At 29.6% G+C, this 16,397-nt stretch overlaps 2 protein-coding genes across 5 annotated transcripts in view; one reads left to right on the plus strand and one right to left on the minus strand.

Moving 5' to 3' along the window:
* The window catches only part of LOC117167750 (mitochondrial coenzyme A transporter SLC25A42), a 20,742-nt gene extending 5,664 nt beyond the window's left edge, over positions 1-15,078 (plus strand). The window contains exons 1-6 of one of the 4 annotated variants that reach the window (XM_033352909.1): positions 935-970; positions 4,772-5,047; positions 6,715-7,025; positions 9,239-9,504; positions 9,737-9,917; positions 14,033-15,078. In XM_033352909.1, coding sequence (XP_033208800.1) covers positions 4,895-5,047; positions 6,715-7,025; positions 9,239-9,504; positions 9,737-9,917; positions 14,033-14,159 — 1,038 coding nt within the window. In that variant the 5' untranslated portion in view covers positions 935-970; positions 4,772-4,894 and the 3' untranslated portion in view covers positions 14,160-15,078. Of the gene's footprint in view, positions 1-934; positions 971-1,116; positions 1,296-1,323; positions 1,518-4,771; positions 5,048-6,714; positions 7,026-9,238; positions 9,505-9,736; positions 9,918-14,032 lie in introns of those variants that run through there. The other 3 variants (XM_033352907.1, XM_033352908.1, XM_033352906.1) reach the window with 3 other exon arrangements.
* LOC117167751 (mitotic checkpoint protein BUB3) overlaps positions 14,670-16,397 on the minus strand; it is a 6,838-nt gene continuing 5,110 nt past the window's right edge. Inside the window, exons 5-6 of the mRNA XM_033352910.1 lie at positions 15,625-16,025; positions 14,670-15,341 (exon numbers count right to left, since the gene is read on the minus strand). Coding sequence (XP_033208801.1) covers positions 15,326-15,341; positions 15,625-16,025 — 417 coding nt within the window. The 3' untranslated portion in view covers positions 14,670-15,325. The remainder of the gene's footprint in view (positions 15,342-15,624; positions 16,026-16,397) is intronic.

The raw sequence follows: 16,397 nt of genomic DNA on the forward strand, positions 1-16,397 counted from the left end.
CGAGAAGCTAGAGAAAGGGGTTCGTCCATCCTTGTAGAGCCCCGCATGCAAGGATAAGGCTGCGTACTCTGAGAGATCGCCCGGTATCCCAGAGTCACCGTTATAGACTCCTCACCCAGGTGCCATTCAGCTTTCGGTACGGTTTTCACACCTCCGCTTAGGAGTTAATTCCTTCGGGACCACCCCTGGACAATTGTCCGCGACTGCCTATTTATTTTTGTAATCATATTCAGCAGAAACCCTTGGTACAGGGACCCTCTATATATATTCTAATTTAAAAAGTGTTCATTAAAAAAAATTATCATTCACTTCTTAATGTTTTTAATTAAAAACTGCTTAAAATGACATAATTTGGAATCGTTCTTCAAATTAGAGCATTCAGAATGTTCGCGGGGATTTATATTTTTAATCACAAATTTTTCAAACTGAGCAATTAATAAAATTTTTTAATTTGAGATTTTTTAGTTTAACGGCATGCAATTTAAAAGTATTCAATTGAAAAGTGTTAGAAGCTTCTATTTTATACGTGTAAATTATAATTTACTATACTATTATACTATATTATTATATTATTTGTAGACGTTTATTTGGAGTGTTTATTCGTACTGTTTAAGTTTTATATTTAGCTAATTAAATTTATGCAACAAAAATCTGTTATATTATTAGTCGCTAGATTCGCAATATGCCAATTTAACTATCACACAACTTGACTTCAAAACCAGGCACAATTTTAGTTTTCCAATAAGCAGGAATGGTTTAAAAACAATTTGAATTTTAAATATAGAAAATTTTAAACAGATTTTTAAAATCTTTTAACTCTTTTTTTATTGCTGACTATTACTCTTATCGATTTATGTTCAGGAAATTGCGCGGATAGCTTACGTAGTTACATTGCTCAGGAGAAAATATTGCTTTGAGTGGAAAATGTAAAATTTATTTTGCATTCATCTGAATTCTCTGCATCGGAGAGGTGAATAATAATAAAAAGTATTCCATAAAGTCGGAAGTAACTAATTGCAAAATTGTTATCTATGATCACATTTTCTGTTTTATCATTGTAACTGTTGCGGATTCATTTCTCGATTTTTCCAAGTCAGGATTTGAAAAGTAGAAAAAAAAATGTATTTAGTTCATGATCCAATTGGTCAGGGTCACGGAAGGAATTCATTGATATCAGTGCAACCCCACTATGTAGAGTGCATGCGTTAGTGCCGACCACTTCCGTCTCCGATAAATAGATTCCATGTAGTGGGAGCCTAAAAATAAAACGCTTCTTTGTAACTTCGAACTCTCAAGTAAGTGGGATTCTACGATCTAGACATTGAGATTACACGTGCAAAGTCGTACTGAAATGAGAAGAGATCAAGGCCTTTGCAATGTGTCTCGAAGTTCTTTGCTCCAAAGTCAAATTCTAAACTTCTAAGCTAATTGATTTGAACTAGAGTTAAAAATCAAATTGCTTCAGGCATCATTTGTCCTAGATAGGATCTGACAATATTTAAGGACATTTTTAAGTGGTATGATAATTAAAACTTTTATATTAAAGACAGGGTGAACGCTGGACTGAAAAACCGGGAATTTTATTGAGACCGGGAATTTAACAAATTTTTAGAATACTATTCAAATATTGTTTCAGTCTAAAGTAATCCATTTTTAACACATTCAATTCGACAATTTTTAATTTGAAAAACGAATATTTTTTAATATTCAGCAACATTTTTATGTTTATTTAAAATGAGGACTTATAAATCAAACATTCAAAATTAAACAATACAAAACTGAATTGTTTGAAATAGAAGGTCTTGAATCGTTACATTTTTATAGTGTTAAATTTAAGTTTTGCGATTTACAATTTAAATTTTTCTGTTTAGCAAAGTTTAATTTGTAAGAGAAACTGTTAAATTTTAATTTAGGCTTGAAGGTTTTTAAGAATTTTGAAAGGTTTGAGGAGGATACCATTTTTTCCTACAATTCATAGAAACCTTTTTTGTTATTTTTTTATTTTCAAAAACTACTTTTAAGAGATTAAAGAAAATGAGAAACTTTACAATATTTTTTTATTTCGAATAATTGACTTATATAATAATTGATTTACGATAATATATAAATATTCTTAAGATTCCTGGGAAAATCGTCAATGATTTTTTGTTATGATAAATTTAATTCAAGAGAACATTTAATTTCAATATATGAAAAACATTTGGAAAGTTATTAATTTGAAACGACTTTAAATAATTAAACTTATAATTTAAAAAATATTTTCTAATAAAAATTAAAATCGTTCAATGTTTAATGTTTCTGGCTTAAAATTGTTTGAAATTATATAATATTAAAAATTTGTAAAATTGCTTCGCTCTTTAATTTAAAACATTAAAAATGACAGTGTGTACTTATGTTTTTTACCCAGAAATCTTTGAACTGTTCGATTTATAAAAGCTAAAATTTTACTGTTTAACGGCATTTCATTTAAGATTGTTTAAATATTTCAAGTTTAAGATTTGAAAGAGTTTTTCGACGCTTAAAACGCCCACCCTGTAAAGAGAATCTACAGGAATTTATTCTTTTATCTTTTACACCATTACAATAATAAAAACACGCGGTAAATAGATGATAGGATTATAATTCCGTTATTTATTTATTTCTGTTGATATCTGATCGGTAAAATGTAACAATGGCAAGACATATATATTCTTCTGCATTAATTACCGAGCCTCCAACGAATACTCGCACGTCACTTCTCTGGTATTTTATCATCGGCAAAGTGGAATAATTACTCAAGATAAAGTTGGATTAAATGCTCATATCGAATACTCTTAGCATACTGTTTTTCCTTATCCTTTTAACCTTCCTTATAAAAGTTCGTATTTCTCACCCTTTTTCTTTAATTTTCTATATTATTTACAAAAGTTTTATATTCAATTGTATTTATGCGATTTTCAGCGACCTTTTCTTATTGAAATCTTAATCAAAAGAACTTAAAAATGAATCTCATTTATCATGCTGACTTTCGTATTTTTCGAAAAGATTGATTAGCCAATTTTTGTTATTTTTGAGAAATTTTCTACAGTTAAAAAACAGTATACTTATCTGTAAGTTGATAGCTCGTAATATATATTTTCCCAGTGTGCTTGACTATTGGCTCTAGTCCAATTGCACACATCCCAGAGTTTTTTTCTACAATTTCTGGTTTCTTGTGACGCATGTTTATGACAACAAAGATTGTTAATTGAGTGTTTTTTTATTTTCTGGCAACTCAGAACATATTATGCATTTATAAAATATAATCAGACTCAAGGATGAATTTTTTTAATAGTAAATCATACTAGTGTGTCCAATACAAATTTAAATTTTGCAAACGCGACCTTCTAAATTACTTCCTTTTGGTGAAAAAATACTGCCATCGATTTTATTGTATTTAAAAAAATTGTTTAAAGGTTCCGCTAAGCCGTTTTAAGGCTGAAAATTAATTTTCTTAGCTTTTTATTTATTTTTTAAATGTAGATTTGAAGGTAAAAAAATCATTCACTCCTAAGAAGTATTTGTATTTTTGTTAAAGAATAAGCCCTAAACCTTTTTTCCATAATAATGTGCACAGGCTTTTCTCTACAATTATTATTATTTTTAGCAATTAAAAATTTTCTGTAATCGGTGAAAAAACTGATCAAAACTTATATAAACACAGAATTTCACAAAAATCGGCATTAATTAACTATAGCCTTCATCCTTTCCAGGCAAATTATACCTAAACAAAAAAATGTTAAGTACTATAGGAATGCTTAAAATATAAAAAAATTATTTTAGCTGTATTTTGAGATTTAAGTTTTTTACGGTTAGTATACATATTTTCAATGTATTCATTATGAAAAGTATTCTCTTTATATCGTAGAAGGAATCTTGTGAATATTATTCAAGGAAAAATAAATATGTACGGTCTGTTGCAAATTATTAATTGTACATAAATTACCAAATTTCGCATGCTAAGCCCAATAACTTCAAATTACTTTAGTTTCGTAAAATTTAGGATCTAGTTTCTCAATAAGTAAAAAAAACATCATAAGAGTGAATGAATTTTTTAGCCATTGATTTATATATTTTTTTCAATCAATGGCTTGTTTTTAACACAGCCTGGCCGAATCTCAACAAAAAATTTTTTTGATAAAAGAACATTTATGGCCGTATTTTTGCACTGAAAGTAAGAAATTTAGGGGATAGAAGTGTTTGCAAAATTCAAACACTCAAATTTTTATTGGGCACCCTAAACTATACCCAAATTTCAAACTAACTTAAACATTCATTTTAGAAAATCGATTCATAATAGAAATAAAATACGATACGTTGTAAAACGCACTGCAATACGATATTTTTTACTTGCTTAATCGCCAACAAACGATTGTCTCATTGATATCTTTGATTGCATATGTAATACACGTGTTAGTCATCGAGTGCATTATTCAAAAGTCCAACACATGTTTGTTATTAAAACAGACCTACAAATGCTGGAAAAATAATAATAAACCTGAACTTTGCACATTCCTTTTTAATGAATACACATTTTACATTCGAATAATGTTTGTTTCAAAGATTTAATGAAAATAATTTCTGTAGTATTGATCCAACTACAAACAGAGTTATAATTTGGTCTAAAATGCTAGAAATGTATCAGGAATCTTTGCAGATGTTCTTTTTTCTTGGACATATTATAGTTTTTTTTGTTTTTGTTAATAGTAAATATAATAGACGTTTTAAAAGTTTGAACCTCTTCTTTATCCAGGCGTTGCGAAAACCCACCCTCGCTCGAAAGGGCGGTGCAGGGCGGAAGAGAAGAATCAAGACAGCCTAAGAAGATCGAATTGAGAGCTAGGAAGTTGTTAAAAATATTGGACTTTCGAGGGAGATGAGTGGTCATGCCGCAGCCGGTGGAGTCGAAGGCAGTCAAGCGGTTCTCGAAAGAATTCAAGTTACTGTCTTACCGAGTACGAAAACGGTACCAATAAATCCCGCTGCTTCGTCCGATCCCGAAATGAGAGTGGAAACTCCATTGGTGAAGGTTCTTAAAATTTTTAAACAAATATCGTATGGCTTATTTCTAAATAGCAATTATCGTCAATTCACTTTTGTGGTGCGCAAATATCTGAACAATATCGCAGTCTTAAGGGTGGTTGTCTACGAAAAAAATCATACTGGATTAACCCATCAACTGATGATAAACAAAATCTTGTTACCTAGTGTTATCAGTACCATTATCACAATTCTTAAATTGATTAAAGTACCAATTAATTTGGATTTGTCATTTCTTTTATTTAACATGAATTAAGTTATAAATCAGTTATTACAATAATCTGTATTCGTCCCCTTTTTTACGTAATTTTCCTTTTCATCCTTAAATTTCTGACATCCTTAAATTACTTAAGATCGATAATTCTGACCAGTTTTCCACATTTTTTTCGCGTAATCACTTAAAATCTTGGACATTTTTCGAAATCTTTGAAATCCCCGTAAAATCTTTTAAATCTCTGTGAAATCTTCAGAAATTGGTCAAAGCTTTAAAATCGTTCAAGTATTTCTGAAATGTTTGAATTTTTTTGTAAATCTCTATGGAATTTGAAATTTTTTGAAAAATTGTCTAATCTTCTGAAAACTTCGAAAATCCCTGTGCAATTATTTAAAACTTTGGAATCATTTAAGATCTTCTAAAATCTTTGGAATCTTTGTCGAATTATTGTAATCATCGAAAAAAATGTAATCTTTGTGAAACTTTCAAAAAATTTGAAATCTTTTCTGATCTTTTGAAATCTTTAAGATCTTCGGGAAATCGTTGAGAACTTTGAGAAATTATGGTAATCTTTGACATCTTTGTTAATTCATTTCAAAATCTTTGTGAAATCGTTGAAATCTTTAAGTTCCTTGAATGCACATGAGCATGAAAAAGATTAATTATTAAAAACCAGATTTTGGAACTACCTCACTTTTCGGCTAATTAGAGACCAAAACTAATCAATGAAAAAAGAGCGAGAAAAAGTAAACCAAAACCAACCTCTTACTTTTTCATTTCTGCGTTTTTTTATACTACTAAGAAACCAACATGTTTCGGGACCAATTTAGACCTCCTCATCAGGGATTATTTATAGAAACATAATACCTGCAATTAAAAACAGATATACACATATGTGTACATACATTTCTGTCTTTAAAAGAGGTTACCTTATCTAATTTTGCATTCATAAGTGAAAAAAGTGATGAAGATATAAAACTTATTTTTTATAATAAGCACGAAAAGAAATAATTAAAACCAAGAAGGAAAAACCTATTGCTTTTTGATCTTAAATTAAAATTTTTATCAGATACACTAAACTCATGATTCGTTCCAATCTGTTCTTTTAATTGAGTCCAAAGATTTTTACTTCAATTTCTTGAAAGAAATCTTATTTTATTAAAACTTTTATAAAAGTAATGTATTAAATATTAGTAAATTTAGAAATTTATTACATTTTTTGATTGTTTTTTGTCCTATTTGGAAAATGTGATAATCTAATTATATTGGTTCGGAATCACCCACAAATGTCAGAACTTTGTGCAATTTTTTGTTTAATCGCAGGTATTATCAAATTCGTTAAGAAATATTGTTTAATTATATGCTTGTTCTGATTACTATTTTACCGTAGTCAGATTTCTTGATAAAATTATAAATGATTAAACAATCGATTTTTGTTACAGGATGAAAATAATGGCATATCGAATACGCAAAGGGTCTGGACGAGCCTGGTGGCCGGAGCGATTGCGGGAGCAATTGCCAAAACTGTGATAGCACCGCTTGATCGTACAAAGATCAATTTTCAAATATCGAAAAAACCTTATTCAGCGAAAGCTGCTACCGATTTTTTGGTGAACAGTTATCAAAAGGATGGGCTCATAAGTTTGTGGCGAGGAAACAGTGCGACCATGGTCAGGATCGTTCCCTACGCTGCCATTCAGTTTACATCTCACGAGCAGTGGAAAAGGCTTTTGCACGTTGATAGTCCAGAGACGTAAGTCTTAATTCAAAATTAAAACCATAAAATAATCATGATTTTTACCAAAATTAGATAGATTCTATATCGGACACATTTTGGAACTTACGAAAATCGGACAACCTCAAAATCTCGATAAATGAAATGAATATATCAAGCTTCAATATACTTTTTGAAAATTTATTATTATTTGAAATTTTTTTATTATTTATTAAATATCATCGTGAATTTCTTTTTCACACTTCGTCTTACCTTTTTAAAACATTATAATGCTAATTTACCACGAATTTAATTGTAATTTGATGCATGTTTTCAAACATATCGATAGAAATATTACATTAAAATCGACGATAATAAGTAAATATTGTAGCTGAGAATAAATATCGTCTACTTTATTAACTGTTGTATAGAACCAAAACATTTATGGTTGAATTTAAACCATTTATTATTGCACTAGCAAAAATTATATGTTTCTTATTTTGATTGCCTGAAATGAAAATATATGCTTCAATTTAAAGTAGTATAAAATGTATTTAATAGTGATTATAATTTAAATTAAATATTAAAATATCTGCATCGGCTTTCATACAATTTTAACTTTAATCGGCTTTCAGTAATCTGTAACTTTCATTTAAACAGAGGATTTTATCCCAACAGGAATGATTAGAAGCAAAGAAAAAAATATTAATAAGTTAATGTGGGATTTGATATCGTAATAAGGTGGTCTTAAAATACATTCTGGAATTCTGGGTCCTACTGATTTCTTCCATTTTTCACACTAATCTATTTTTGAAGATGTTTACAATTGAAAATTCGTCAACTGTAATTGTAAATGGTCAAAATCAAAAACTTGTCAAGTTTAAAGATTCACACATGAACAATTTTCCGTTTTAACAATTTACAGTTTAAAATTCTTCAATATTAAATAAGTATAAATAAAAATTCTTCAATTGTGTTGATTTGATTTCTAATGTAAATCAGCAAAATTAAAGAATTTTTAAACTGTAAATTGTCCAAATTGAAAACTTGAATTTTAAATATTTACAAATCAAATTTCTAAAATTTTGAAAAGTTACAATTGTCAACACTTTAATTTTAAAAACGTATGAGCAACATTTTTTAAATTTAAATGCTTTTAAAGCTCAATAGTCAAAATTTATATTCAGAATCTTCTAAATTGAAGAGTTTTTTAAAGTAATTCATCAATATTATATAATTTTGAATTGTCAAAATTAATAATGTTCAATTTTAAAAGATTTACAATTAAAAGTTCCTAACATTTTAAATTCTTGAATTTTGAAAATATATAATTGCAAACTGTTCAATTTAAAGAATTATAATGAAAAATTCTTCAACTTTAATGGATTTCAATTAAAATTCTTCCATTTTAAATATTATTAAAATAAAAATTCGTAAATTATGATGATTTTAAAGATCAATAGTTAAGAGTTTTCAATTATAAATCTCTCAAATTGATGAAACTTCAAATGTAATTAATCAAAATTACAGAATTTTGAATTAGAAGTTAAAAAAATGAAAACTCTTTAATTTTAAAGATTTACATTTCTAAAGCTAACAGTTTTTAAGTTACCAATAATTGCAAATTATTCGATTTTTGTGATTTAAATTTTAAATGTATATAATTTTGAAGGTTTTTTAATGGTTCTTTTTTGAAGATTTACCTTTTAAAATTCTTGAATGTTGAAATTTTTGTAACTGGAAATGTAATAAGTTACGATTTTCACAAAGCAACTGTAGCTTTAATTTTTTAAGGAACTTTTCCAATCCTACATATAATTTTAAATGATCCCAAAGTCAGATAAAAATTTTATGAGATTTCAAACTGGGCGATAAGTGATCTGAAACATAGTAGCTTCAATTTGACAAAGTGAATTAATGAATTTAACTATTAATTTGAAAATTTCATCGGTAAAATCGTAAATTGATATTTCAAATATTGGTCACTATTATTTGAAAAATAATTTAATGAATTGGGTACCTTTTGTCAAATTTTTGGTGTTCTAAAATGTATAATTATTTTACAATAAACATAAAAATCGATTTTTATTAAAAAAAGGCAAGATTGATTTTTTGTTTTTATCTTAAAATTTACGTGAGATAAGTCAGAAAATCCAATATGCAACGACCTTGCAATTAAAGCTGTTACAGCCCCATCACGATGTGCCTAATATTGAAATAAAGTCGCAATCTTTTTTTTTCTCTAATTTCAGAGTAACTTCAGGAACAAAGTTTCTCGCCGGGTCATTGGCGGGTGTGACGTCTCAGGGTCTGACGTACCCGCTGGACCTGGCGAGAGCCAGGATGGCTGTGACGGACAAGGACGAGTACAAAACCCTGCGGCAGGTCTTCGCCCGCATCTACAGGCACGAAGGCATCCTATCGTTTTACCGAGGCTTCCCGGCGACGATACTTGGGGTTATTCCATACGCTGGCTTCAGCTTCTTCACGTTTGACACTCTGAAGGATCTACTGGCCGGTGAGTCGGTTCATTCACGAATTCGCTTCAGGCCGCGAGACATGTGCATTGTTTGAAAATAATAAAGTAAAAATACTCGCCCGATGGCTCGTATCAAGCAGAATGCTGTGACAAGTACCGTTTCCCGGTCAAGGCCTTACTTACTACTTTGATCGACACGCTTGTGAACAGTCCATGATGACTTTTTAAGTGTATGCTTCATGTTGGATGATGACCCCGTGTCGGTAAACAGTGTACACAGTGAATAGTCCTGGGTTGACGGCAATGGCGGCTCTGGCTTGCGGCGCTGCTGCAGGGATGGTTGGACAGACGAGCAGCTACCCCTTCGACATCGTCCGGAGGAGGATGCAGACCTCGGCAGTCAAGGGTCAACATTACCGTACCGTCATCAAAACCACCAGGCAGATTTACGCGTAAGACTATTTATTCTCATGCTTTTCTACCCTATTTTTCCATCTCGAGCCATAGAAAAATCAATCATGGGGTCTTAGGAATCACACTCTTTCTACTATTTCCATGAGTTTTTCCCGTATTCTATACAAAACTAGAATATGCTAGTTGAAAGTTAATTTTTTTTAATCGTAGAATTATCTATTATATGTACAGGGTTGGGCAAAAGTCTTCGCACACTTCTTGTTTTTATGACTGATTACGTTCTCTTAATTTTAATTATGCCTGAGCTAAAACAATTTCTCTTCAGTGGGTTGATTGCTCTTGAAATTCTGTATAAAATGAGCCCAGGGCGAAGCCAGTTTGTCTATATATTAAGTAGATATTGCAAAAATAGTGTAAACTTCAATGTTTTCTTAAATGTTCAATAACTTCCGAAATAATGAACACTTTTCCAAGTTCTTGGGTTTACTAGAAGCTATTTTTTCACAATATCACAACAACTTATGAGTAAAAATCGTAACAATTTTCTTATTGAATTGCAAGAACTTGAAGTTGCAACAAAAAGGTTGGAAAAAGTTTGAAAATATCGTATCTGTAGGCAAGTCAGAATAAAAATTAAATATATATCTTGAGGAAATTTCGTAAAAACTTCATGATTATATATTTCATATATTCTTACACAAATTTTTTTGCTGCCTAAAAGAATATTGCAATTTTTCCAACTTTTTTCTTGCAACTTCAAGTTTTTGCAATTCGATAAGAAAATGTTTACGATTGATATTTATAGGCTGTTGTGATATGGTGAAAAATAGCTTCAAACTGAGCCCAAGAACATGGAAAAATGTTGATTATGTCCGAAGTTATTGAGCATTTAAGAAAACATTGAAACTTACACTATTTTTACAATATCTAATTTAAAAAATAAAAAAATTGGCTTCACCCAGGGCTCTGGCATAATTAAAATTAAGAGAACTTAATTAGTCATCAAAAAAGAGGCCTAGGAAGACTTCCCCACCCCTATAATTAATGCAGCTTTTCTAAATCTAAATAAAAAATTTTATAAACTCATTTTTATAATAAAAATAAAAATTTCATCATTTAAAAAATTTTTCAATTCCAGGAAATTTAAAAATTAGGCCGAGGCTGGATACATAAGTTTTGGTCTAAGTATCCAGATTTTTTGGGCACAAATAGAGCTGGGAAAAGGGCTATTTGTACCAAAGTTCCGGTACAAATAGCCATTTTTCAGTACGTGTAAATACTTCCTAAAAATTATAGGATTTTCAAAAAAAATTAAAAGTAGAAGAAGCCATTTTTCATGCAGATTAAGAAGGCCTAATCTCAATTTTCGGTAGATATTATTTATATTTAAATTAATTTCATGAACATTTTTTATAGGACGAAAATTCAAACAAGAATTACAAGATTTACAAATATTTATCCTTATGTCATTTTTTGATTGAACACAAATTTAATAAGTTCTAGAACTTAATTTTTGTTTTAAACTAGCATGTTTGAACCGTAATTTCAGTACCAATATTCCCTTTCCCCTCTATTCGTACCGAAATATCGGTACACGTAGCCACGGCTTTTAATGTATGATTTTTCAGAATGTAAACAAACTTTTTTCTTTTACTTTTTCTTTAATGAAAAAACCGGCACTTTTCTTTGAGCCAAAAAAATGATAATTTTTTTATATAAATTAAAAAAAAAATTAATTATTTTAGCCCTTAGGATTTAATTTGCAAAATTACTGCATAGTTAAGTCTTTTAGTTTCACTTTGTGTATTGAAAATTTGTAAATAGATACTGTTTTTAGTGTTTGGACAATTTTAAATTAATAATGTTTGAAACTAAACAATTTTGATTTCGTAATATTATAATTAGACAATTTCAAACGATTATTCAAACGATTTTTATAGAGAAGTTTAATCAATAATTTAAATGAATTTGTACGATTTCCACAGATTTCAATGGATTTTAACAAATTTCTATATAACTTTAGGGAAGAAATTAAATTTTATTTCAAGAGATGTGAAGGAATTAGACCAATTTTGAAAAATTGTAAAGATTTTAAGTTATTTCACATTATTATCGACATTTAAGATTTTCAGATACGTAAACAAATTGTTATTCATTTAAATATTAAAATTGTGAAAGTAAGAATTTATTCGAATTATTATATTTAACTTGTTTCAAAAGAAATTTTAACTCCATATTTAAAAATGGTTGAATATTGATTTTTAACAAGTTATGCTTTCAATATTATAAAATAGAAATCCAGGGATGTTTTTTTTAGATAAATATAGATAATACACATTTTATTTATATTCAAGAAATTTAAAATGATTTGTACTTATTTAATTGGATTTTAAAAAATCTCTAGAGAAATATTTTAATATGAAATATTGAATTATACTTCTAAGAATCCAATGTTAAAAAGGGTTGGGGGTATTGAGAGAGTTGATAATCCGTTAAGTAATTTAAGTACGGTCCCTTATCAAAGAAGGAATGTTTAGATAGGAAAATATAATTGATTATAAAAACTACCTTATTTTTGAGCTCCTTTAAGACTCTTTAAAAATCTAATGGCTTTTTTGGAGAAAATCAAAGAGCCGGTTAAAGCTTTTGTTTAACGTTAGTTTCCATGAAAATATAGTCCTTATACAATAATTTGCCCGAAAACCTTATTTTAGATATTATATTGTCAAATCCTATAGGATATATTAATTAAAAATTTATCTTCAGAATATTGAAAACTCAATTTTATAAAAACAATCGATAGTAAGGAATATCATTTGTCAAGGAAGTTTTCCATATTTTTCTACGATAGTTTCATAAAACAGACATTAAAATAGTATGCAATGATAAAAAAGTATTTATAATAATTTAAATACTACGAGGTTCTTTCAGATTTCCCACCTTTTCCACTCTTTTAAGTTTTTCCTAGTTCTGCAGCAACCATTACGGAATTCTAATGTGGTTACCGCAAATTTGATGAATTATGAGATTTTAGAATTCAAAGTAAATGTAGTACTTAAAATAATTTTAGCGGGCCTAGAGGATTCTTACAGCCACTACAAAGAAATATTAATACTTTAAACTATTAATTCCCGATCATGTAGAGTGTAGACCAACAGAAAATAACATCCAGGGAAAAAAGTACTTCAACATGTTTCATTTGAGTTTAGTCTAACATAATACATAATTTTATTTCTCTGAATAGTTTTCAGGCATGAATTTAAGTACTTTTGGAAATGGAAAAATCTTTAAATTCAATGTAATTGCAGTTTAATATCTTTTCATGAGAAATTAAATTTGTTACTTTTTTAACTTTGGAGGCTTTCATCTTTAGATGACAAAAAAAACCCAAGCGGGATAATTTAATTTAATTATTCTCTTATGCTCCAAGATTTTTCTTGGCTGGAGTTTCTTTTCTAACTAGCATGCTAGAAACTTATTGCTTATATTTTATTATATTAAAAATGTAGATATATTGTATAATGTAGTTTTAATTACATGGTAGAAGCTTAAAATTTGTTCTCCATAATTTATTATAGCTTCAATGTTTAGTTTATATTCAAAAAACGTTTTTGAAGTTACATGGTATAAAGTATTCTAAGTACCTAGAAATTCTTTTCTACGTATCCATTTATAAAGGAAACATTTTCATTAGTATTTAGAAAAACTCTGAAAAATATCTTCTTTTTCTCCAAAAATTAAAAATATAAAAAGCACGAACAGATATTTTTCAGATTTTTTTCTCTAACCGTTTTTAAGATTTTTTCAGTGCAAATTCTGTGAATGCTCTAAAACTAGTTCTTCCAGGTCAGATAATTTTACTTTTAGAAAAAAGATTAACTTTAATTTCAAATCAATATGAAAATTAATGATCTCTTTAAAGAAACACTTCAATTTTTAAAATAATTTTGATAAATCTCTCGAATTTTTCAAGAGAAAAACTTTTTTTATTGATTCTGCAAATTTAAAACTGCATGGTGCTCGTTATCGTAAAATGTCTGGAAATAAAATTTTCCTTGAAGCTTGATTAAAATAAAGCCAACACTTTAAGCACCATGTAGTTTTAAATTTACAAGGACAAGTACCAATCGACACGTGTTTGCTCCTTTTCTAGTGAGGAAGGAATAATGGCGTTTTACAAGGGCCTTAGCATGAACTGGGTGAAAGGTCCTGTGGCCGTGGGAATCAGTTTCGCAACCTACGACGTGTTGAAAGACACTATGAGGAAAGTCATCCGTTGATGTCAATTCTTTACGAATGGACGTTGAATTTTTCGAATTTGCTTGCGTTCGATGAGCGAAATAGGAGGTGGACAAATTATTCGAGGGGACAAACCTATAATTCTTGATTACTATGAACGTTCTATATTGCATAGGACATAATAGAGTCAACTTCAAAGGCCTGGAGCCCCTATGTACATTATTTATGAAAATATCTTTGAAAATAGTATACCAATATTTTAATGTCGAATAATAGTACTTTTCTAACAAAAATAATAATAATATTGCTATTCTGGTTTAATCTAAATGAAGTTTGCTGTTCTCGAATTAAAAGCATCTCATTAGATTCAAGTGTTATACATTTTGTACATACTTTATAATGACTAAAGTAAAACGGTATTGTTGATGCTTTTGAACGGTTTTAACACATCACAAAAAAAATATTTTCTACAGAAACGATTGTGTAGTGAAATGATTGTTTATTTTTTTATCTTTTACTCCTACTAAGACATATTGAGATAACAGTAATTCTAGTAATCTTTGTTTTTATTACTTTCTATTGTCACTCGGGGAAAAAATACAATTATGGTCTGTGCCATGAACGATGAGTCGATGACTTAACTATGACAATATCTTCTGCACAATATTTTTAGAATCACTCGATGGTGTCTGATAGATGTTTTAAAGTGAATATATTTGTTATCGTCTTCCATTGACAATGAGTGTTTGGAAACGTTATTATTTTATAATGTCGGTTTGAAATTTATACGTATATAGTCAATTGAGTTCATTTTGTTTTGTTATCAATAGATCAAGTTGAGAATCAATGAGAAAATTTACTTCAGAGAATGGAATTTGAGCCTTCGTGGACTTGAAACTAGTTTCCAGTTTCGGGCATCATTTACAATTGATTATGATGATAAATAAAAAAAAATTATAATAAAATGTTAAATCAAGATGAATAAGTTTATTTCAAATTCCCCTTCTGCATTATACTCTTAGAATTAAAAATTATACGTATTTGTTTGTGTATAAAGTCCTTTTATTATGAAAGACTCCAAAATAGAAATGAAGTTAGGTCATATAATTAAAAAGACAACTCCGCAATATACACTTCAACATACAGAAACGAAATTATGTATCAGCCATGAGTAAACCCTGGTGATTAACTCCAAAGGAAAGGAACCTTACATGCCAGGAGACCTACAACGCAGACTCAATTAAAATTTAAAAAAAATCCCTTGACCTTCGCCACATAATTCAATTCTCGTGTTGAACATCAATCGAAGGTCAAAAATAACTTATCGGTGAAAAAATTCTAGCAAAAACTCTGAATTTTCCCGATTAAATAGCATGTTTTCTTCAAAGGAAGACGTTTTATTAATAAATTAATAGATAGCTGATACTTTCAGAGTTTTTGTACATTTGTTCACGTGAAAGTGTTTTGTTCGTATAAAAATTGGGAAAAGAAGGGAGTTGATCTTACTTAGGTTTAGTTTCCTGGTCGTTGACGTATCTTATGTAAATTTCCTGTTCGTCAGAACCGCCAGGAGGAATTTCGGCTTCGTTGAGATATGAAACGCCTATTGCGAGAACAGTTCCATCCTGACTGAAACTGAGTGCGGCTACTCCTGCGTTGTACCTGTGGAATTGGCAAAGCCGTTTTTTGTTGAAACCGTCCCAGATGTTCACGTATCCGTCGGAACCACCTGTCGCGAATGTGTTGTATATGGAGTGGAAACTTATTGCGTTTACGGGATAAATATGCTCTACATTGTTTTCCTTTATCCTGTGGCATTTGAAGGCGTACTTCTTCTTCTGTGCTTCTGGAGTTGTGTCGAGGTATTCGACTGCCACGCGACCTTCTATACTACTCAGGACATAACCCTACAAACAAATATAAATTGATTAATTATATCCAAAAAAATCTGCCCGCTTCGCAGGAATAGCATAGCGCATAGCGAAGGTCGCTTCGTTCGCTAGTGTGAGCGCGCCTAGGGCTCGCGACTGTTCCTTCTCGCGCTTCACGCACGATAATATATTTTATCTCGCGTTCCGCGCTCGGTCTTTGCATTACCCTCCACATTTGTGCACAGACCACAATGCGAAATTCTCTACATTGTATGTTAAAAACTACTATATCAAATTCCTATAACAATTTCTTTTTATGTGTACCTTGGTTTGCCACTGCTTATTCAGATATTGCAAAATAATGTTCACATTTTATTTTTCCTGATCCTAATAGGACCCTGTTGTGGT

The sequence above is a fragment of the Belonocnema kinseyi genome, chromosome 2, assembly GCF_010883055.1.
Source record: "Belonocnema kinseyi isolate 2016_QV_RU_SX_M_011 chromosome 2, B_treatae_v1, whole genome shotgun sequence".
In the NCBI taxonomy this organism is placed as follows: domain Eukaryota; kingdom Metazoa; phylum Arthropoda; class Insecta; order Hymenoptera; family Cynipidae; genus Belonocnema; species Belonocnema kinseyi.